Genomic DNA, 23,287 nt, shown 5'->3' with positions numbered 1-23,287 from the left:
ATTGTATGATCCTGTAACTACTTGGTATCGGATAGATACCTAAATGTGTGGTATCATCCAAAACTAATGTAAAGTATCAAAGAAGAGAAGAATAAGTGATTATTACATTTTAACAGAAGTGTAGATAGAACATGTTCAAACAGAAAAAAGTGTGACACCTACCCTTTACATCAGTATTTGCTAACCATATTATTATTGGTTTGTTAGGTATTATATTTTATTGTATGATCCTGTAACTACTTGGTATCGGATTGATACCTAAATGTGTGGTATCATCCAAAACTAATGTCAAGTATCAAAGAAGAGAAGAATAAGTGATTATTACATTTTAACAGAAGTGCAGATAGAACATGTTCAAACTGAAAATAAGCAGATATTAACAGTAAATGAACAAGTGGATTAATAATCAATTTTTTACAGTTTGTCCCTCATAATGTGTACAAAATAATAGATAAATGACACGATGTTACTAATTAGGAGTCTTTCTTTGTTTACTTACTACTAAAAGACAAGTTGTCTAGTAAACAATAATGAAATGTTTTGTGGTCTCCTTTATTTAGAAATAAATAACACAAACAAATCAAAGGTAAGGCCTTTTCTTTTATTTTTATTTTTTTTGCCATACCTATATCAAATGTTTTCAGGTCATTGTGATTCAGATTTTTTTTCAGACCTCTTTCACATGTGGCTATAAATGGGACATGTATGTAGTGTGTCCTCAATGTGAGTCCGACTACAACGTCGAAGATAAGCATCATAATTATGCGTCGCAATAGACGTTTGCAAAATAAATAGTAGACAACAGGTGATCATGGAAAGCAATGGGACTGTTTTCAAAACATGCACAACTCCTACATTTCACGCCCGATCCGAACCGGAACCAGGAACCAGGGTACAACCATTGAGCCCTGACTGGAGGGCGAGGCAGGCATAAATATTTTTCCCACTGAAAATGAATGGGCCCGTTTTCAAAACATGCACAACTCCCACATTTCTCGCCTGATCCGAACCGTTCCGCCATCCACACGCTCCACCCACCTCGGACTGTCAGGGACTGCTGTCGGTTTTCAACCCCAAGATGCAGAGATGGCGGGCGTAGCGCAGGAAAACATGACTTTCATGTCAGAATGCAGGGAAAACAGGAACCAGGAAACACGTTACAATCATTGATCCCTGACTGGAGGGCGAGGCAGGCATAAATTGGCAACTGCAAGCAGGTGTGCCAGGCTGCCAATCAGAGACAGGTGAGGGAAACAAGCGCTCTGGGAGAAAAGGCAGGAAATGGGAACAAAATAAGAGAGATGACAGGAAATCAACACAAACACAGAGGAAAACCCAAACAAGTTAAAAAAAAAAAAAAAAAATCCAGGAATTTCCATTTTTCTGGAGGTTCTTTGCAGTCCACATTATTCAGCCGTACATCGGATTTTTTTCAGGACATTCATCCATCTATCCATTTTCTTCCGCTTATCCAAGGTGGGATCGCGGGGGCAGCAGCCTAAGCAGGGAAGCCCAGACTTTCCTCTCCCCAGCCACATGGTCCAGCTCCTCCCAGGGGATTCCGAGGCGTTCCCAGGCCAGCCGGGAGACATAGTCTTCCCAACGTGTCCTGGGTCTTCCCCGTGGCCTCCTACCGGTAGCACGTGCTCCAAACACCTCCCTAGGGAGTCATTCGGGTGGCATCCTTACCAGATACCTAACCACCTCATTTGGCTCTTCTCGATGAATGGTGCGATTCCCAATTTTCTTTGGCATGTGTAAATAAATAAATGGGAGATGTATGGAATGTGACTTCGGTCTGAACCCTGCGGCCATGTTTGTCCAACCAACACTTCCTCACTCAGCGATAAACATCATCGTTCTTTGGTTATAAAATAAATAGTCGAATAGACGGAGCAAAACACAGGTGATAATAATGTTTTAGGAACTGAAGAGAAAGTTCCACCACTCCTGTCTGACTGCTCGCCCACACCCACCCTCCCAAGAAATTATCCTGCTAGAGTCAAAATACTTCTTCCTTCTTCATCTTCTACGCGCAATAATGTGGTTCAGAAAATGTTGACTTTGGCTACGCTCACTCTGCAGAGTCACATGGCCATTTTGGATGTGTTTTTTGTCAAATCTGATATTTTTAGTGACTGTTCACCATCATTTACAAATAAATTCTTTAAAATTCCTACAATGTGAATTCCTGGATTTTTTTCCCACATTCTGTCTCTCACAGTTGAAGTGTACCTGTGATGAAAATTACAGACCTCTGTCATCATTTTAAGTGGGAGAACTTGCACAATCGCTGGCTGACTAAATACTTTTTTCCCCACTGTATATATATATATATATATATATATATATATATCCATCCATCCATCCATTTTCTACCGCTTATTCCCTTTCGGGGTCGCGGGGGGCGCTGGCGCCTATCTCAGCTACAATCGGGCGGAAGGCGGGGTACACCCTGGACAAGTCGCCACCTCATCGCAGGGCCAACACAGATAGATATATATATATATATATATTCAGATTATTTTTTTTTGTCAAATCTGATTTTTTTATGTATTTTTCACATTTGAAAAAAAATCTGGTTTCTACTGTGAATAAAATCCGACCCTCATGCCGACAGTGTTTACCGAAGTAAACATGGCTTCCACTCTCCTCGCTCTCAGAACTGGCGCATTTGTGGCCATTTCAAGGATTTTGTGCAATCAAAGTCAACATTTTCTGAACTGAATTATTAGCATTTTGACATTTTTGCATGATCATTCGCTCAAGGTTGGGTGTTGGCGAACAGTCGGATAGGAGTGGTGGAAATTTTCGCCTGAGTTCCTAAAACATGATTATCACCTGTTTTCTGCTCTTTCTGAAAAATGTATATATTTTTTTTACTTGTTTCGGTTTTTCCTCTGTGTTTAATTCCTGTCAGCGCTCTTATTTTGGTTCCATTTCCTGCATGTCTCCCAGAGTTTCCCTCACTTGTCTGTGATTGGCAGCCTGGCACACCTGCTTGCAGTTGCCAATCAGGCTGCTATTTACGCCTGCCTCGCCTTCCAGTCCGGGCTCCATGATTGTTACCTGTTTTCCCTGCATTTTGACATTTTTGCATGATCATTCGCTCAAGGTTGGGTGTGGGCGAACAGTCGGATAGGAGTGGTGGAAATTTTCGCCTGAGTTCCTAAAACATGATTATCACCTGTTTTCTGCTCTTTCTGAAAAATGTATATATTTTTTTACTTGTTTCGGTTTTTCCTCTGTGTTTGTGTTTAATTCCTGTCAGCGCTCTTATTTTGGTTCCATTTCCTGCATGTCTCCCAGAGTTTCCCTCACTTGTCTGTGATTGGCAGCCTGGCACACCTGCTTGCAGTTGCCAATCAGGCTGCTATTTACGCCTGCCTCGCCTTCCAGTCCGGGCTCCATGAATGTTACCTGTTTTCCCTGCATTTTGACATTAAAGTCATGTTTTCCTGCGCTACGTCGGCCATCTCTGCATGTTGGGGTTGAAGACCGACAGCAGTCCCTGACAGTCCGAGGTGGGTGGAGCGTGGGGATGGCGGAACGGTTCGGATCGGGCCCATTCATTTTCAATGGGAAAAATGTGCCGGAAAACCGGGAATTCTGGGTACAATTTTTGGGGAGCTCACGATTCCCAGTCAAGGCGATTGTTTTTATAATCGAATGGTTCCGATCGGATGAAAACCGCAGGCTGTGGATCACGCCAAAGTTTTTCGGCGGAATAATACTCCATCCATCCATCCATTTTCTACCGCTTATTCCCTTCCGGGGTCGCGGGGGGCACTGGCGCCTATCTCAGCTACAATCGGGCGGAAGGCGGGGTACACCCTGGACAAGTCGCCACCTCATCGCAGGGCCAACACAGATAGACAGACAACATTCACACTCACATTCACACACTAGGGCCAATTTTTTTTTTAGTGTTGCCAATCAACCTATCCCCAGGTGCATGTCTTTGGAAGTGGGATAATACTAATAATAAATAAATATTTTTTTCGCAATGCCTCAACGGTTTGGTTTAACATTTTCGGGACTTATGCAGATCCCAAATACGCACAAACTTGTCCCAGATAGGTAAGAAAAGCAATCCGAGCAGTGGGCCAATCAGGACATCCTGGAAGTCGATCCATCCATTTTTTACCGCTTATTCCCTTTGGGGTCGCGGGGGGCGCTGGTGCCTATCTCAGCTAAAATCGGGCGGAAGGCGGTGTACACCCTGGACCCAGGTGCATGTCTTTGGAGGTGGGAGGGGCCTATCCCCAGGTGTATGTCTTTGGAGGTGGGAGGGGCCTATTCCCAGGTGCGTGTCTTTGGAGGTGGGAGGGGCCTATCCCCAGGTGTATGTCTTTGGAGGTGGGAGGGGCCTATCCCCAGGTGCATGTCTTTGGAGGTGGGAGGAAGCCGGAGTACCTGGAGGGAACCCACGCATAAGAACATGCAAACGCCACACACAAAGATCCCGAGCCCGGGATTGAACCCAGGATTACTCAGGACCTTCGTATTGTGAGGCATACGCACTAACCCCTCTGCCACCGTGAAGCCCTCATCCTGGAAGTGAACTCCCAAAAAAAGTATGTCCCCAGAACTCCCAACATGAACTGACTTCAACCCAGACGGTTAAATTACATGCTGTCAAACCCACCAACACCGGACCAGAATCTTATCTTAAGCACTCCCAAAATGAAAACCTTGTGCAAGGTTAGCAGTTCTTGCATGCGCTAACTGCACCTTGTGACCTCGGTCTACTGCCAGCACTGACCTCTAGAGGCGGCTTTGGGCGCTGCAACTCCTCCTTGGCTGCGTCTCCCAACCTCAGGTCGACGAGTTTACTCCTAAAATAAGCCAAACAATGCGAGAAAGAGTCCCAACGCAAAACCAATTGATCCGATTTGCCTCCTAAGCCGCTTGAAACTGAAACAAATTCCAGGTTTTAAGACTTGTGGTTTCTCTTGATGATAGGATAGCGAGGTGGGCATGTCAGCATGTCTGTGAGTGACACACGATGCCCCGGCCAATCACATTCTGAGGGCCCCGTCTATATATTGGAGTTATCTGTGTTGACATTTCCACAGAGAAGAAGAACTTTCCACATCTGCACTCGCCCTCGCTGCCTGATCGTAAAGATGAAGACTTTGGCTATCCTGATTTTCTGCTCCCTGGCTGTCATCGGTCTGACATCAGGTAAGAACTCTGGACCAGTATGGATTATTTTAAGGGGGGGGTACTGTTACGTCTAATGGTACATTTATCACTATCAGAGTGCCTTTTAGGATTTTTAAATGGTTATTTTAAATGTAAAAAATCTATCTTGTTATATTTTGTATTTTGCAGACTCCGCAGACTCCAACGGGGACGACGACAACAATGGCCGACGTGAAAACTACCGACAGTACGACAGCTACGCCCGCCGTGACGACTACGTCCACAGAGACGACAACGGTCGCAGAGACGACTACGTCCTCCGCCGCGACAACGGTCACTACGACAACGGCTATAACAACGGTTATTACGATGCTTTGAACAACCATCGTCACGGTAAGGTCGCCAGTTTGACGTCCGAGTGTGTCGCTTTCTTCCATGTTGACCATGAGTCCGAATTATTCCTAACAACAATTGTATCCTATTTAGTCGTTAGTATGTGACTCGATTCTATTCCCTTCAGATTTATTTTCAATTTTTTAACGATTTTCATATTTTACTTGGCATGGAAATTGTAATAACTCCTTGTCAAAAATATTCGAAACAGGTTACAGGTGGCAAAATCTCCTCTTGGATGCTGGCATATACGTAACAAAAGCGCGAAAATAGCCGAAAAAATTAAGTATTTTTGTTGTTGTTTGTTTTTTATTACTGATTCTAAAAAAAATATGAATTGATTTAGAATCGGAATTTATTACAATTGCGTTATGGATGTTCATCAATTTTTTTTCCCAGCAACCCTAATAGTTGTAATTAGGGGTGTCAAAAAAAAATCTATTTTAAAATGAATCATGATTCTTATTTTTAACGATTCCTAGTCGATTTTTTAAAAATAGATTAAAATAAATAAATAAATACAAATAAAAAAAAATATTTATGTATGCATGTATATATGTAAATATATATATATATATATATATACATTTTTTTTAATATATATATACATACAGTATATATGTGTATATGTATATATTATATATACATTTTTACATATATATATATAAATATATATATATATCTATATATATATATATGTGTATGTATGTATATATATATATGTATATATGTGTGTATGTGTATATATATATGTATGTATGTATATGTATATATATGTATGTATATGTATATATATATATATATATACATATGTATATATATATATATTTATATATATATATACATATATATATATATATATATATATATATTTTTTTTTTTTTTTCAGGCAAATGTTGATGTAGATGATCCATATCTGCTATACAAACTGACTTTAGGAAAGAGAAATGTTGGATACTTCTCTTGTTGCCTTCTTTGTATTTGACTTTATTTAACGTTTATATTGATTTTTACCAAACAAAACCAGTTGTCCTTTAAGTAAAATAGAAATGTATCAAAGCTGTTGATCGTTGATTTATTTCACGGAAGAATGCAGTTCATCATAGGAGTGGCACCAATGTTATTAAAAAAGTAACAATTTTGAATTGAGAATTGATTCTAAATCCAATCATTTACCCCAGGAATCGAATAATGTGGTGCCCAAAGATTCACAGCCTTAGTAGTAATATATATATATATATATATATATATATATGCATTATAATACAGGGGTGTCCAAAAAAGCAGCAAAAAAGTCAAAATTATTCACTTTCTCACAGAAACCACAAGCTGACTTCCTGTCTTGTGAATATCCACATTGTTTTTGTTTTTTTACTCTTTTCACAAAAGGGCAGCCAGATTTTGGGGATTTTTTTGACGGAAAAGTTTGCACATGCCTGCTCTCAGGTCGTAGCTGTTGTGTGACTTTTGACGTGGCGTTCCTGTGATCGGTCATAAAGTGAAGTGAAGTGAATTGTATTTATATAGCGCTTTTCTCGAGTGACTCAAGGCCCTTTTACATAGTGAAACCCATTATCTAAGTTACATTTAAATCAGTGTGGGTGGCACTGGGAGCAGGTGGGTAAAGTGCCTTGCCCAAGGACACAACGGCAGTGACTAGGATGGCGGAAGCGGGAATCGAACCTGCAACCCTCAAGTTGCTGGCACGGCCACTCTACCAACCGAGCTATGCCGCCCCCAAAAAAGTGAAGTGAATTATATTTATATAGCGCTTTTCTCGAGTGACTCAAGGCACTTTTACATAGTGAAACCCATTATCTAAGTTACATTTAAACCAGTGTGGGTGGCACTGGGAGCAGGTGGGTAAAGTGCCTTGCCCAAGGACACAACGGCAGTGACTAGGATGGCGGGAGCGGGAATCGAACCTGCAACCCTCAAGTTGCTGGCACGGCCACTCTACCAACCGAGCTATGCCGCCCCAAAAAAAGTGAAGTGAATTATATTTATATAGCGCTTTTCTCGAGTGACTCAAGGCCCTTTTACATAGTGAAACCCATTATCTAAGTTACATTTAATCCAGTGTGGGTGGCACTGGGAGCTGGTGGGTAAAGTGCCTTGCCCAAGGACACAACGGCAGTGATTAAGATGGCGGGAGCGGGAATCGAACCTGCAACCCTCAAGTTGCTGGCACGGCCGCTCTACCAACCGAGCTATGCCGCCCCAAAAAAAGTGAAGTGAATTATATTTATATAGCGCTTTTCTCGAGTGACTCAAGGCACTTTTACATAGTGAAACCCATTATCTAAGTTACATTTAATCCAGTGTGGGTGGCACTGGGAGCTGGTGGGTAAAGTGCCTTGCCCAAGGACACAACGGCAGTGATTAAGATGGCGGGAGCGGGAGTCGAACCTGCAACCCTCAAGTTGCTGGCAAGGCCACTCTACCAACCGAGCTATGCCGCCCCAAAAAAAGTGAAGTGAATTATATTTATATAGCGCTTTTCTCGAGTGACTCAAGGCCCTTTTACATAGTGAAACCCATTATCTAAGTTACATTTAATCCAGTGTGGGTGGCACTGGGAGCAGGTGGGTAAAGTGCCTTGCCCAAGGACACAACGGCAGTGATTAAGATGGCGGGAGCGGGAATCGAACCTGCAACCCTCAAGTTGCTGGCACGGCCACTCTACCAACCGAGCTATGCCGCCCCAAAAAAAGTGAAGTGAATTATATTTATATAGCGCTTTTCTCGAGTGACTCAAGGCACTTTTACATAGTGAAACCCATTATCTAAGTTACATTCAAACCAGTGTGGGTGGCACTGGGAGCAGGTGGGTAAAGTGCCTTGCCCAAGGACACAACGGCAGTGACTAGGATGGCGGAAGCGGGAATCGAACCTGCAACCCTCAAGTTGCTGGCACGGCCACTCTACCAACCGAGCTATGCCGCCCCAAAAAAAGTGAAGTGAATTATATTTATATAGCGCTTTTCTCGAGTGACTCAAGGCACTTTTACATAGTGAAACCCATTATCTAAGTTACATTTAATCCAGTGTGGGTGGCACTGGGAGCTGGTGGGTAAAGTGTCTTGCCCAAGGACACAACGGCAGTGACTAAGATGGCGGGAGCGGGAATCGAACCTGCAACCCTCAAGTTGCTGGCACGGCCGCTCTACCAACCGAGCTATGCCGGTTGTTTGAGCATAGTTCTACCAACAAGTCGTGACTTGTTGAAATCCCGTCCACCGACGTAACGTCAACCTTCACAATGTGCAGGCGTCTTTGTGGACCGCAGGCAGGCCGCCGCCGTGGTGCCGCCCAGGGCCGCCCCCCGCGAGCTGTCCGTGGCCCAGCTGGAGAGGTGCGAGTCCACGCGTCTTTTATTCCGCCTCTCCATTCTGCATCTTTATGACCTGACTCGTGTCCTTTGTCTTTGTCCAGCCTGCGAGAGGTGTGCGAGTCGGACACAGGCTGCGGGCGCATGATGGGCACATCTGGAGTGGTCGCCGCCTACAACGCCTACTACGGCCCCGTTCCTTACTAGCTCCCCTTTTTTATACATCGCCTTCTTATTTGTACCCGAGCCCCTTTTTTCCTATGCAAAGAAACAAAAAAAATGCCCCCTTCCAAACGCATGCAAAAACCAGCGGTGTACTAAACTTCAGAGCAGAGTGAGAAGAACAACTTAGTCGTGCATTCCCTGCAGACCTCACAGTTTTCTGTGCGGCTCTGTCGCCTCTCTAAGCCTGTAGACTAGTGTCAGCTACCAGTAAAACATGATGAAATCACCCCAGTCTGTGTCCAGTCATTTGTCTGATGAATAAACACCGTGTGGTGTGGCAGAAATGTACGGAAACACTTCCCACTCACCAAGCACTTTGAACCAGAGCTTCTTAACCATAGGGCCAAACATTTCTAGGAGGGTGTGTTCCAACTATGGTGGGATCACACTCCTCAGCCTTCCCGGTAAGGTTTCTATCAATCAATCAATCAATCAATCAATCAATGTTTATTTATATAGCCCCAAATCACAAATGTCTCAAAAGGACTGCACAAATCATTACGACTACAACATCCTCGGAAGAACCCACAAAAGGGCAAGGAAAACTCACACCCAGTGGGCAGGGAGAATTCACATCCAGTGGGACGCCAGTGACAATGCTGACTATGAGAAACCTTGGAGAGGACCTCAGATGTGGGCAACTCCCACCCCTCTAGGGGACCGAAAGCAATGGATGTCGAGCGGGTCTAACATGATACTGTGAAAGTTCAATCCATAGTGGATCCAACACAGCCGCGAGAGTTCAGTTCAAAGCGGATTCAAGACAGCAGCGAGAGTCCCGTCCACAGGAAACCATCCCAAGCGGAGGCGGATCAGCAGCGTAGAGATGTCCCCAACCGATACACAGGCGAGCGGTCCATCCTGGGTCTCGACTCTGGACAGCCAGTACTTCATCCATGGTCATCGGACCGGACCCCCTCCACAAGGGAGGGGGGGGACATAGGAGAAAAAAGAAAAGAAGCGGCAGATCAACTGGTCTAAAAAGGAGGTCTATTTAAAGGCTAGAGTATACAGATGAGTTTTAAGGTGAGACTTAAATGCTTCTACTGAGGTGGCATCTCGAACTGTTACCGGGAGGGCATTCCAGAGTACTGGAGCCCGAACGGAAAACGCTCTATAGCCCGCAGACTTTTTTTGGGCTCTAGGAATCACTAATAAGCCGGAGTCTTTTGAACGCAGATTTCTTGCCGGGACATATGGTACAATACAATCGGCAAGATAGGCTGGAGCTAGACCGTGTAGTATTTTATACGTAAGTAGTAAAACCTTAAAGTCACATCTTAAGTGCACAGGAAGCCAGTACAGGTATATATGTATGTATATATGTATATAAAGGTATATACAGTATCGGCGTAATATGATCAAACTTTCATGTTCTTGTCAAAAGTCTAGCAGCCGCATTTTGTACCAACTGTTTATTCAGGTGTACTGGAGAGGAGGCTACGTCGGATAGTCGAACCTCGGATTCAGGTGGAACAGTGTGGTTTTCGTCCTGGTCGTGGAACTGTGGACCAGCTCTATACTCTCGGCAGGGTTCTTGAGGGTGCATGGGAGTTTGCCCAACCAGTCTACATGTGCTTTGTGGACTTGGAGAAGGCATTCCACCGTGTCCCTCGGGAAGTCCTGTGGGGAGTGCTCAGAGAGTATGGGGTATCGGACTGTCTTATTGTGGCGGTCCGCTCCCTGTATGATCAGTGTCAGAACTTGGTCCGCATTGCCGGCAGTAAGTCGAACACATTTCCAGTGAGGGTTGGACTCCGCCAAGGCTGTCCTTTGTCACCCATTCTGTTCATAACTTTTATGGACAGAATTTCTAGGCGCCGTCAAGGCGTTCAGGAGTTCCGGTTTGGTAACCGCAGGATTAGGTCTCTGCTTTTTGCAGATGATGTGGTCCTGATGGCTTCATCTGACCGGGATCTTCAGCTCTCACTGGATCGCTTCGCAGCCGAGTGTGAAGCGACTGGGATGAGAATCAGCACCTCCAAGTCCGAGTCCAGGGTTCTCGCCTGGAAAAGGGTGGAATGCCATCTCCGGGTTGGAGAGGAGACCCTGCCCCAAGTGGAGGAGTTCAAGTACCTAGGAGTCTTGTTCACGAGTGAGGGAAGAGTGGATGGTGAGATCGACAGGCGGATCGGTGCGGCGTCTTCAGTAATGCGGACGTTGTACCGATCCGTTGTGGTGAAGAAGGAGCTGAGCCGGAAGGCAAAGCTCTCAATTTACCGATCGATCTACGTTCCCATCCTCACCTATGGTCATGAGCTTTGGGTCATGACCGAAAGGATAAGATCACGGGTACAAGCGGCCCAAATGAGTTTCCTCCGCCGTGTGGCGGGTCTCTCCCTTAGAGATAGGGTGAGAAGCTCTGTCATCCGGGAGGAACTCAAAGTAAAGCCGCTGCTCCTCCACATGGAGAGGAGCCAGATGAAGTGGTTCGGGCACCTGGTCAGGATGCCACCCGAACGCCTCCCTAGGGAGGTGTTTAGGCCACGTCCAACCGGTAGGAGGCCACGGGGAAGACCCAGGACACGTTGGGAAGACTATGTCTCCCGGCTGGCCTGGGAACGCCTCGGGATCCCCTGGGAAGAGCTAGACGAAGTGGCTGGGGAGAGGGAAGTCTGGGCTTCCTTGCTTAGGCTGCTGCCCCCGCGACCCGACTTCGGATAAGCGGAAGAAGATGGAGATGGAGTAAAAGTCTGTTGACACTGAAACAACACAAATGCAACATCATTTTTGACAAGGTTTAATCAATGTCAGGTTGTGTTGTTGATTTGAACATTTAAATGTGGTCATTTCCCGACCAATATTCTACAACACATACAAGCAGTGAAGTTGTCAGGTTGTGTAAATGGTAAATAAAAAGAGAACGTAGTGATTAGAGTCTCTGCCCTGAGATGGGTAAGTTGTGAGTTCAAACCCCGGCCGAGTCATAACAAAGACTATAAAAATGGGACCCGTTACCTCCCTGCTTGGCACTCAGCATTAAGGGTTGGAATTGGGGGTTAAATCACCAAAAATGATTCCTGGGCGCGGCACTGCTGCTGCTCACTGCTCCCCTCACATCCTAGGGGGTGATCAAGGGTGATGGGTCAAATGCAGAGAATGATTTCGCCACATCTAGTATGTGTGTGACAATCATTGCTACTTTAACTTTAACTTTAAATACAACAAATCCTTTTAAACTTATATCCAATTGAATAGACAGCAAAGACAAGATACTTAACGTTCAAACTGGTAAACTTTATTTTTTGCAAATATTAGTTCATTTGGAATTTCATGCCTGCAACATGTTTCTCTTTTATTTGGACTTTCCCGGATTACATGTCAACAGCTGTTTCTAAGGCAAGGGGGTCATAAACAGCCATGGCCTTTGATTACAAACAGTTCTGTCACGACTTGGATTGTTTCTCCGATGCAAAGGGAAATTGGCAAGAGCGAGACGTGAATGTGACAAACTAACAAATTACACACAAAGGAAGCAAACAAAAAGCGCACAAAGGCAGAGAACAAACTTGACTACTGAAAACAAAACTAGCACAATGGCATGACTATACACAAAAACAAAACTAAACAACTGGGACGGCGTGGCGGAGTGGAGGAGTGGCCATGCGCAACCGGAGGGGCCCTGGTTCAAATCCCACCTAGTACCAACCTCGTCACGTCCGTTGTATCCTGACCAAGACACTTCACCCTTGCTCCTGATGGGTGCTGGTTAGCACCTTGCATGGCAGCTCCCTCCATCAGTGTGTGAATGTGTGTGTGAATGGGTAAATGTGGAAGTAGTGTCAAAGCGCTTTGAGTACCTTGAAGGTGGAAAAGCGCTATACAAGTACAACCCATTTATTTACCGGATTACATGTCAACAGCTGTTTCTAAGGCACGGGGGTCATAAACAGCCATGGCCTTTGATTACAAACAGTTCTGTCACGACTTGGACGATGACTTGGATTGTTTCTCCGCTGCAAAGGGAAATTGGCACGAGCGAGACGTGAATGTGAGTACATATTTATTTAAACCAACAAATTACACACGAAGGAAGCAAACAAAAAGCGCACGAAGGCAGAGAACAAACTTGACTACTGAAAACAAAACTAGCACAATGACATGACTATAGACAAAAACTCAACTAAACAACTGGGACGGCGTGGCGCAGTGGGAGAGTGGCCGTGCGCAATCCGAGGGTCCCTGGTTCAATCCCCACCTAGTACCAACCTTGTCACGTCCGTTGTGTCCTGAGCAAGGCACTTCACCCTTGCTCCTGATGGGTGCTGGTTGGCGCCTTGCATGGCAGCTCCCTCCATCAGTGTGTGAATGTGTGTGTGAATGGGTAAATGTGGAAGTAGTGTCAAAGCGCTTTGAGTACCTTGAAGGTGGAAAAGCGCTATACAAGTACAACCCATTTATTTACCGGATTACATGTCAACAGCTGTTTCTAAGGCACGGGGGTCATAAACAGCCATGGCCTTTGATTACAAACAGTTCTGTCACGACTTGGACGATGACTTGGATTGTTTCTCCGATGCAAAGGGAAATTGGCACGAGCGAGACGTGAATGTGAGTACATATTTATTTAAACCAACAAATTACACACGAAGGAAGCAAACAAAAAGCGCGCACGAAGGCGGAGAACAAACTTGACTACTGAAAACAAAACTAGCACAATGACATGACTATAGACAAAAAACTCAACTAAACAACTGGGACGGCGTGGCGCAGTGGAAGAGTGGCCGTGCGCAATCCGAGGGTCCCTGGTTTAATCCCCACCTAGTACCAACCTCGTCATGTCCGTTGTGTCCTGATTGGTGCTGGTTAGCGCCTTGCATGGCAGCTCCCTCCATCAGTGTGTGAATGTGTGTGTGAATGGGTAAATGTGGGAGTAGTGTCAAAGCGCTTTGAGTACCTTGAAGGTAGAAAAGCGCTATACAAGTACAACCCATTTATCATTTATTTATTTACATAACAAAACCAAAAACTTACTTGGCATGAGCATGAGGGGAGCAGCATGGCTTGGCATGAGTGGAGTTGTGTAATATGAAAAGTTGCCAGGCTGAACACTTGGCAACTACAGGTTCAAATAATAGCTATGATGATTACAAACAGGTGTGAGACAAGGACAGGGGCGTGACATGACAGGTGAAACTAATAAGTTGCTATGGTAACAAAGAAAACAAGGAAGTGCAGGAACAAAAAATGAAACCAAACATGACAAAAACAAAACATGATCCCATGGGCATGACAAGTTCAAAGAAAAGGTAGTAAAACAGTTCAAAGAAAATGCCCCCTGGAGGGGAGTCTGGTCGTGCTCCCTCTCTGCCTTGTAGCTCTGGGGTCAAGACAAAATCTTTCTGTGGATTACAATATCATCAAAGAAACAGAACACATTAATGTTGCTTCCCATCCTACACAGTGGAGTTTTACAAGCCTTCTTCTTGGTAGGATCAAAGACAGCTTTTGTCTTCTCGCCGGGGACTCATTGACACACAAAGTTTTATGATAACTTAGATACAATTATTCTGACGGTCAGGTTGTGTAAAAGGTAAATAAAAAGAGAATACAACAAATCTTTTCAACTTATATTCAATTGAATAGACTGCAAAGACAAGATATTTCATCTTCACACGGACAAACTTTGGAATTTGGAATTTAATGCCTGCAACATGTTTCAAAAAAAGCTGGCACAAGTGGCAAAAAAGACTGAGATAAGATGAGGAATGCTCATCAAAACATATTTGGAACATCCCACAGATGAACAGGCTAATTGGGAACAGGTGGGTGCCATGATTGGCTATAAAAGCAGCTTCCATGAAACGCTCACTCGTTCACAAACAAGGACGGGGCGAGGGTCACCGCTTTGTCAACAAATGCCTGAGCAAATTGTTGAAGAACAACATTTCTCAAGCAGCTATCGCAAGGAATTTAGGGATTTCGGCATCCGTGCTCCGTAATATCATCAAAAGAATCAGAGAATCAGGCGCTACTGCATCAAAAAGCCACATCATTGTGTAAAGGATATCACCACATGGGCTCAAGAACACTTTTTTTTTCCAGTTCAGTTCAGTTTATTTTCAGTCTAACAAAAACATATTCAAACATAGATCACGATTCAAAAATGAATAACATGACTGAAACAGGCAGAAGCAAAAAAGCTTATATGCCCAACATAAATTTTTTTACATTCTAATAATTTTGTAATACAAAAAGAAATATAGTCATTCAGCATTTACATTTAAGTTGCCCTTTAACAAATAATACAAAAATATGTACTTACACATATGCACTTTTTTGTAAATAGATAAACAAACATACCTTCTAAATACAACATTCAACCAAACAAACATACATTTCTAGTTCACATAACTTTTTAAAATACATTGTGACATGTTCTTTTTGAAATTAAATACTGAGTCACTCATTTTTATTTCTTTACCAACAGAATTCCACAAATTAACACCGAGAACAGATAAACATCTACGTTTTCTTCAGAAAACCACTGTCAGGAACTACAGTTGGTCGCTACATGTCTAAGTGCAAGGTAAAACTCTACTATGCAAAGCCATTTATCAACAACACCCAGAAACACTTCAGTGGGCCTGAGCTCATCAAAAAAATTTCTGTGGTCTGACGAGTCCACATCACAAGTTGTTTTTGGAAACTGTAGACGTCTGGACCAAAAGAGGAAAAGAACCATCCGGGCTGTTCTAGGGTGGAAGTGTTCTAGGCAGCATGTGTGATGGTATGGGGGTGTATTAGTGGCCAAGGCATGGCTAACTTACACATCTGTGAAGGCACCATTAATGCTGAAAGTACATACAGCTTTTGGAGCAACATATGTTGTTATCGTGGACGCCCCTGCTTATTTCAGCAAGACGATGCCAAGCCAGGTGTTACAACAGCGTGGCTTCATAGTAAAAGAGTGCGGCTACTAGACTGGCCTGCTTAAAAAATGTGTCTCCTCAGTTCGCAAACCTTTTCTGAGTGTTGGTAAAAGTAAAGGCCATGTAACACACTGGTAAAAATGCCCCTCTGACAACTTTGCTGCTGCCATTCAATTCTAACTTCATGATTATTTGCAAAAAATAGCAAAGTTTGTCAGTGTGAACATGAAATATCTTGTCTTTGCAGTCTATTTAATTGAATATAAATGACAACTTCACTGCTTTTGTACCAAAGTGGCCCTCGCAGCTTTGGATTTTACTGAACGCTACAAAAACTTTGGACACCCCTGGTCTACAGACGGCGCTAAGGCTTCTGGGTAATCCAGCATATGAACATTTACCTCCTACTTTGCATGCTTTAATACATTTATTTAACTTATATTTGTCCGGTGGTTGGGCGGTTAAGAACAGGTTTACATTTGCAATGCTGACCTAGCAAAGGGGCAGCATTTACATGTTGGAGATGTTGAGGTGTGATGATAATCTCGTATTTACCAATCGAAATTACCACTCTGGATTGCTCTCAAAAGTTCACAAACAATCTTCCTTCGCGAGAGTAAATTTGGCGGAACATAATCCCAACAAAAGCCCGGGGTTTTAGCTTGGTACTTTTGCTGCAAACTAGGGTCTAGTTTCAGGTCTGTGTGGTATTAATCGAGTAAAACATCAATACAGTATTTGTTTTTGCAATCATGTGCTTTTTGAGGTCATTTTTTTCCAAATATAAACTTCAGTTGTTTTTTTTCTTTTTTCCAGACCACTCCACTACAAACTAAAAACAAAGTTTTAGGTGTATTTAGATGAGGGAGTAATGTCTTGGGTTTCAATACTGTATTTGTTGTGTACTTGTTGTTTCCAGGACGGCGTTATATTGAATCCTCAGTCCCATGTCTCCCTCTGCTGGTGGCTCTGTATTATGCACCATGGCAACACAGTTGCCATGACAGCAGCATTTGCACCGCATTCAGACTACACATGACATAAATGTAAATTATATATATATATATATATATATATATATATATATATATATATATATATATATATATATATATATATATATATATATATATATATATATATAAATATATATATATATATATATATATATATATATATATATATATGTGTGTATATATATGTGTGTGTGTGTATGTATATATATATATGTGTGTGTGTTTGTATGTTTGTATATATATATGTATATATACATATGTATGTATATATATATATATACATATGCATGTATGTATATGTATGTGTATGTATGTTTGTATATATACATACATACATATGTATGTATGTACAGTATATATATATATTTATGTGTGTGTGTGTATGTATGTATGTTCGAGTATATATATATATATATATATACAGTATGCATATGTATGTATGTATATATATATATGTATATGTATGTATGTTTGTGTATACATATATATATATATATATATATACATATATATGTATGTCTATATGTGTGTATATATATATATATATATATATATATATATGTATATATATATATATATATATATATATATATATATATGTATATATATATATATATATATATATATATATATATATATATATATATATATATATATATATATATATATAAATTGTGGAGTATCTGCTTCTTCTTACTCCTTTTTGCGCATGTTGCAATTGTCATCAATATTTACTTTTTAATGTCGAGAGTTTTATACTATTTTGTTTGGAGAGTTCATCATGGACATAAATGGTGTGCTTGTACACATTGAAGGCTGACGAATAACCAAATTGATGCCATGAGAACTGTAATAAATGTGGATTTATATGAGTCTTCTTTTCATATTGCGTGTTCGCTGAGGGCCCCCACACTGAAAAAGCCAACCGCTCAGAATGTAATCGATTTTTTTTTCCATCTTGAGGGCTCCCTTAGATTTAAGTTCTGGTCTCAGCCATAAAAAATATTAGAAATAAGTCCTACATTATTTTATTTTTTTTAGTATTTTTTTTTCATGTTTTATGTATGCTCATCCTGTCAAAACCCGGTTATTTTACGGCAAAAACACAAAATATGCAATATTTCCCCCCCCAAAAAATGTCTAAATTGAAGATTTGATGTCAAGTAATTAGAGCTTTAAATAGGTCACAATTTATTTTTTTTAACAATTAGTTTGTTTTTTTCCAACGTCCCACAAAAATTATTGTTAATCCAAAAGGGCTAGACTTATAAAAGTTTTTTTTCCTTTAAGTCAGTAATTCTTAAACAGTTGATGTTTGTGCATTGTTAAAGTGGCCAAAAATATCACATATACTTGTTAAATAAAACGTGTTTTTAATAAATACTTAGGTCTACTACATTACTGTATTTTAATGTTGTCATTATGGTGGTACTTAATGAATACTTAGGTCTACTACGCTACTGTATTTTAATGTCATTATGGAAAGTACTTAATGAATACTTAGGTCTACTACACTACTGTATTTTAATATTGTCATTATGGTGGTACTTAATGAATACTTAGGTCTACTACGCTACTGTATTTTAATGTCATTATGGTAGTACTTAACGAATACTTAGGTCTACTACACTACTGTATTTTAATGTTGTCATTATGGTGGTACTTAATGAATACTTAGGTGTACTACACTACTGCATTTTAATGTTGCCATTATGGTGGTACTTAATGAATACTTAGGTCTACTACACTACTGTATTTTAATGTTGTCATTGTGGTGGTACTTAATGAATACTTAGGTCTACTACACTACTGTATTTTAATGATGTCATTATGGTGGTACTTAATGAATACTTAGGTCTACTACACTACTGTATTTTAATGTTGTCATTATGGTGGTACTTAATGAATACTTAGGTCTACTACACTACTGTATTTTAATGTCATTATGGTGGTACTTAATGAATACTTATGTCTACTACACTACTGTATTTAATTTTATCATTATGGTGGTACTTAATGAATACTTATGTCTACTACACTACTGTATTTAATGTTATCATTATGGTGGTACTTAATACTTTATGAGCACTATTCTTTTGAACAACCTAGTTCAAAGGAACAGCCGTCAAAGTCCAACCAAAGGAACCCGAAAATTAACTAAAGACGCTAGGGAAACGATGAAGTTTTTTTCGCATCATACACGAGCTGTTTTCGCAGATTTATATTCATTTTTTAGACACTGCTACCAATAGTAAGACCGTTCACGGCGCCATCTTGGTCCCTTCCCACAATGGTTGTTGTTTCACGTGGGAACACAAAAGCGGGCACACCACTGTCTTCGTCTTTTGATGACGTCAGAAGGACCCACTTCCGCCCGCCGAGGCTGCTAACATGGCGAGCGGCTAGCTAAAAGTCCTCGCGTCTACTTCATCATGGATGCTTTTGCTCTCTCTTTCTTCCCAAAGGCACAACACTGAAGTGACCCTCGACAACTACATTTGTGACAGGAGGGTGTTTATCCGCTACGTATTTCATCTTTAGAAGGTAAAGTTGCGTTTTTTTGTATCCTGTGTTGTGGAAGCTAACGCGGCTACAAGGCTAATGTTAGCATTTCTGTCTTTTCATTAAATACATTTCATCATTATTTGAGTGTCTGGTCATTAAACTTCATTATTATTTAAATATCTGGTCATTAAACTTCATCATTATTTAAATGTCTGGTCATTAAATAAACTTAATCATTATTTGACTGTCTGGTCATTAAATAAACTTCATCATTATTTAACTGTCTGGTCATTAAACTTCTGGGAAAACAAAAGTTTTTTGCGAAGTAAGTATTATTTTTGGACTTATTTGCTTTATATATTTCTCTAATGAAGTGTGTTAAATGGCAACCGTTGTGCTAATGCTCATTCAAATGTTAAATGTATACACAACTCATTATTTAGCGATATATATGAAACATAAACATGATGTCTGCATCTTATTTATTCATGTATGTATGTATGTATGTACCTTATTCATGTATGTATGTATGTATGTATGTATCTTATTCATGTATGTATGTATGTATCTTATTCATGTATGTATGTATGTATCTTATTCATGTATGTATGTATGTATCTTATTCATGTATGTATGTAAACCTGTCTGCATCTTATTTATGTATGTATGTATGCATGTCTGCATCTTATGTATGTATGTAAACATGTCTGCATATGATGTATGTATACATTTATGTAAACATGTCTGCAGCTCATGTATGTATGTAAACATGTTGTCTGCATATGATGTATGTATGCATTCATGTATGTCTGTATGTAAAAATGTTCTCTGCCTCTTATTCATGTATGTATGCAAGTATATAAACATGTTGTTTGCATATTCTACATGTATGCATGTATTCATGTATGTAAACATGTTCTCTCCCTCTTATTCATGTATGTATGTAAACATGTTCTCTGCCTCTTATTCATGTATGTATGCATGTATGTAAACATGTCTGCATCTAATTCATGTATGTATGTAAACATGTTGTCTGCAGCTTATTTATATATGTAGTACTTATGCATGTAAACGTGTTGTCTGCATCTTATTCATGTACGTATGTATGTAAACATGTTGTCTGCATCTTATTCATGTATGTATGTATGTAAACATGTCTGCATCTTATTCATGTATGTATGTAAACATGTCTGCATCTTATTCATGTATGTATGTAAACATGTTCTCTGCCTCTTATTCATGTATGTATGCATGTATGTAAACATGTTGTCTACATCTAATTCATGTATGTATGTAAACATGTTTTCTGCAGCTTATTTATATACGTAGTACTTATGCATGTAAACGTGTTGTCTGCATCTTATTCATGTACGTATGTTTGTAAACATGTTCTCTGCCTCTTATTCATGTATGTATGCAAGTATATAAACATGTTTGCATATTCTACATGTATGCATGCATTCATGTATGTATGTATGTAAACATGTTCTCTGCCTCTTATTCATGTATGTATGTAAACATGTTCTCTGCCTCTTATTCATGTATGTATGTAAACATGTTCTCTGCCTCTTATTCATGTATGTATGCATGTATGTAAACATGTTGTCTGCATCTAATTCATGTATGTATGTAAACATGTTGTCTGCAGCTTATGTATATATGTAGTACTTATGCATGTAAACGTGTTGTCTGCATCTTATTCATGTACGTATGTTTGTAAACATGTTGTCTGCATCTTATTCATGTATGTATGTAAACATGTTGTCTGCATCTTATTCATGTATGTATGTAAACATGTCTGCATCTTATTCATGTATGTATGTATGCATGTCTGCATCTTATTCATGTATGTATGTAAACATGTCTGCATCTTATTCATGTATGTATGTAAACATGTCTGCATCTTATTCATGTATGTATGTAAACATGTTATCTGCTTCTTATATATGTGTGTATGTAAACATGTTGTCTGCATATTATTCATTATGTATGGATGGGTGGATGTTTGTAAACATGTTGTCTGCATCTTATTCATATATGTATGTATGTATGTATGTAAACATGTCTGCATCTTATTTATGTATGTGTGTATGTATGTATGTAAACATATTGTCTCCATCTAATTCATGTATGTATGTAAACATGTGGTCTGCATCTTATTCATGAATGTATGTATGTCTGTCAACATGTCTGCATCTTATTCATGTATGTATGTAAACATGTTGTCTACATCTTATTCATGTTTGTATGTTAACATGTTGTCTGCATCTTATTCATGTATGTATGTATGTAAACATGTCTGCATTTTATTCATGTTTGTATGTATGTAAACATGTCTGCATTTTATTCATGTATGTATGTATGTATGTATGTATGTATGTAAACATGTTGTCTGCATCTTATTTATGTATATGTGTATGTATGTATGTAAACATATTGTCTGCATCTAATTCATGTATGTATGTAATCATGTGGTCTGCATCTTATTCATGAATGTATGTATGTATGTATGTCTGTCAACATGTCTGCATCTTATTCATGTATGTATGTAAACATGCTATCTGCTTCTTATTTATGTGTGTATGTAAACATGTCTGCATATTATTCATTATGTATGGATGGATGGATGTAAACATGTCTGCATCTTATTTATGTATGTGTGTATGTATGTATGTAAACATATTGTCTGCATCTAATTCATGTATTTATGTAAACATGTGGTCTGCATCTTATTCATGAATGTATGTATGTATGTATGTCTGTCTGTCAACATGTCTGCATCTTATTCATGTATGTAAACATGTCTGCATTTTATTCATGTTTGTATGTTTGTTTATGTATGTATGTAAACATGTCTGCATTTTATTCATGTTTGTATGTTTGTTTGTATGTATGTATGTAAACATGTCTGCATTTTATTCATATATGTATGTATGTACGTAAACATGTTGTCTGCATCTTATTTATGTATGTGTGTATGTATGTATGTAAACATATTGTCTGCATCTAATTCATGTATGTATGTAAACATGTGGTCTGCATCTTATTCATGAATGTATGTATGTATGTATGTCCGTCAACATGTCTGCATCTTATTCACGTATGTATGTAAACATGTTGTTTGCATCTTATTCATGTGTCTGTATGTTTGTAAACACGTTGTCTGCATCTTATTCATGTATGTATGTTAACATATTGTCTGCATCTTATTCATGTATGTATGTATGTAAACATGTCTGCATTTTATTCATGTTTGTATGTATGTAAACCTGTTGTCTGCATCTTATCGATGTTTGCAGAGTTAAGGCAAGGAATGTGATGTTTTGCAGGTAAAAGGAGCACAAGGTGATCATGGGGCGACGTTCAACCTCCTCCACCAAGAGTGGAAAGTTCATGAATCCCACGGATCAGGCCAGTAAGTAGCCACACAAGTCACCACAGTCTCCCTTAGAGCTGTCCAAACTCTCAACTATCAAAACATGCTGGGGCCATTTTTGTCTTTTTTTCATTTTCAAAACCAATACAATATATTGATTTTTTTAAACCTATAGGGGTCCTTTCAAGTTTGGTCCAGGGACTCGGGAAGTTTTCAAGTCAAAAACAAACAAAAAAGAGTTGTGTGTGTATATATATATATATATATATATATATATATATATATATATATATATATATATATATATATATATATATATATATATATATATATAGCGGTGAGGGATGCCGTCAAGCTGAAGAAGGAGTCCTATCGGGTTCTTTTGGCTTATTACTCCAGAGGCAGTGGACAGGTACGGACA

At 40.1% G+C, this 23,287-nt stretch overlaps 2 protein-coding genes across 2 annotated transcripts in view; both read left to right on the top strand.

Moving 5' to 3' along the window:
• The first annotated feature begins 5,031 nt into the window (after positions 1 to 5,031).
• On the top strand, positions 5,032 to 9,323 carry LOC133541172 (osteocalcin-like). Its single transcript, XM_061884300.1, has 4 exons — positions 5,032 to 5,187; positions 5,338 to 5,541; positions 8,812 to 8,896; positions 8,977 to 9,323. Exons 1-4 carry the CDS (start codon positions 5,130 to 5,132, stop codon positions 9,077 to 9,079), a joined length of 450 nt encoding a protein of 149 aa, XP_061740284.1. The 5' UTR covers positions 5,032 to 5,129; the 3' UTR covers positions 9,080 to 9,323.
• A 10,006-nt stretch (positions 9,324 to 19,329) lies between these two features.
• LOC133541171 (WW domain-binding protein 11) overlaps positions 19,330 to 23,287 on the top strand; it is a 33,806-nt gene continuing 29,848 nt past the window's right edge. Inside the window, exons 1-2 of the mRNA XM_061884299.1 lie at positions 19,330 to 19,529; positions 22,820 to 22,905. Of these exons, the coding sequence (XP_061740283.1) occupies positions 22,842 to 22,905 (64 nt within the window). The 5' untranslated portion in view covers positions 19,330 to 19,529; positions 22,820 to 22,841. The remainder of the gene's footprint in view (positions 19,530 to 22,819; positions 22,906 to 23,287) is intronic.

This window comes from Nerophis ophidion, linkage group LG23 (genome assembly GCF_033978795.1).
Source record: "Nerophis ophidion isolate RoL-2023_Sa linkage group LG23, RoL_Noph_v1.0, whole genome shotgun sequence".
NCBI classification, from domain to species: Eukaryota; Metazoa; Chordata; class Actinopteri; order Syngnathiformes; family Syngnathidae; genus Nerophis; species Nerophis ophidion.
This window is presented reverse-complemented; position numbering and strand designations above follow the sequence as displayed.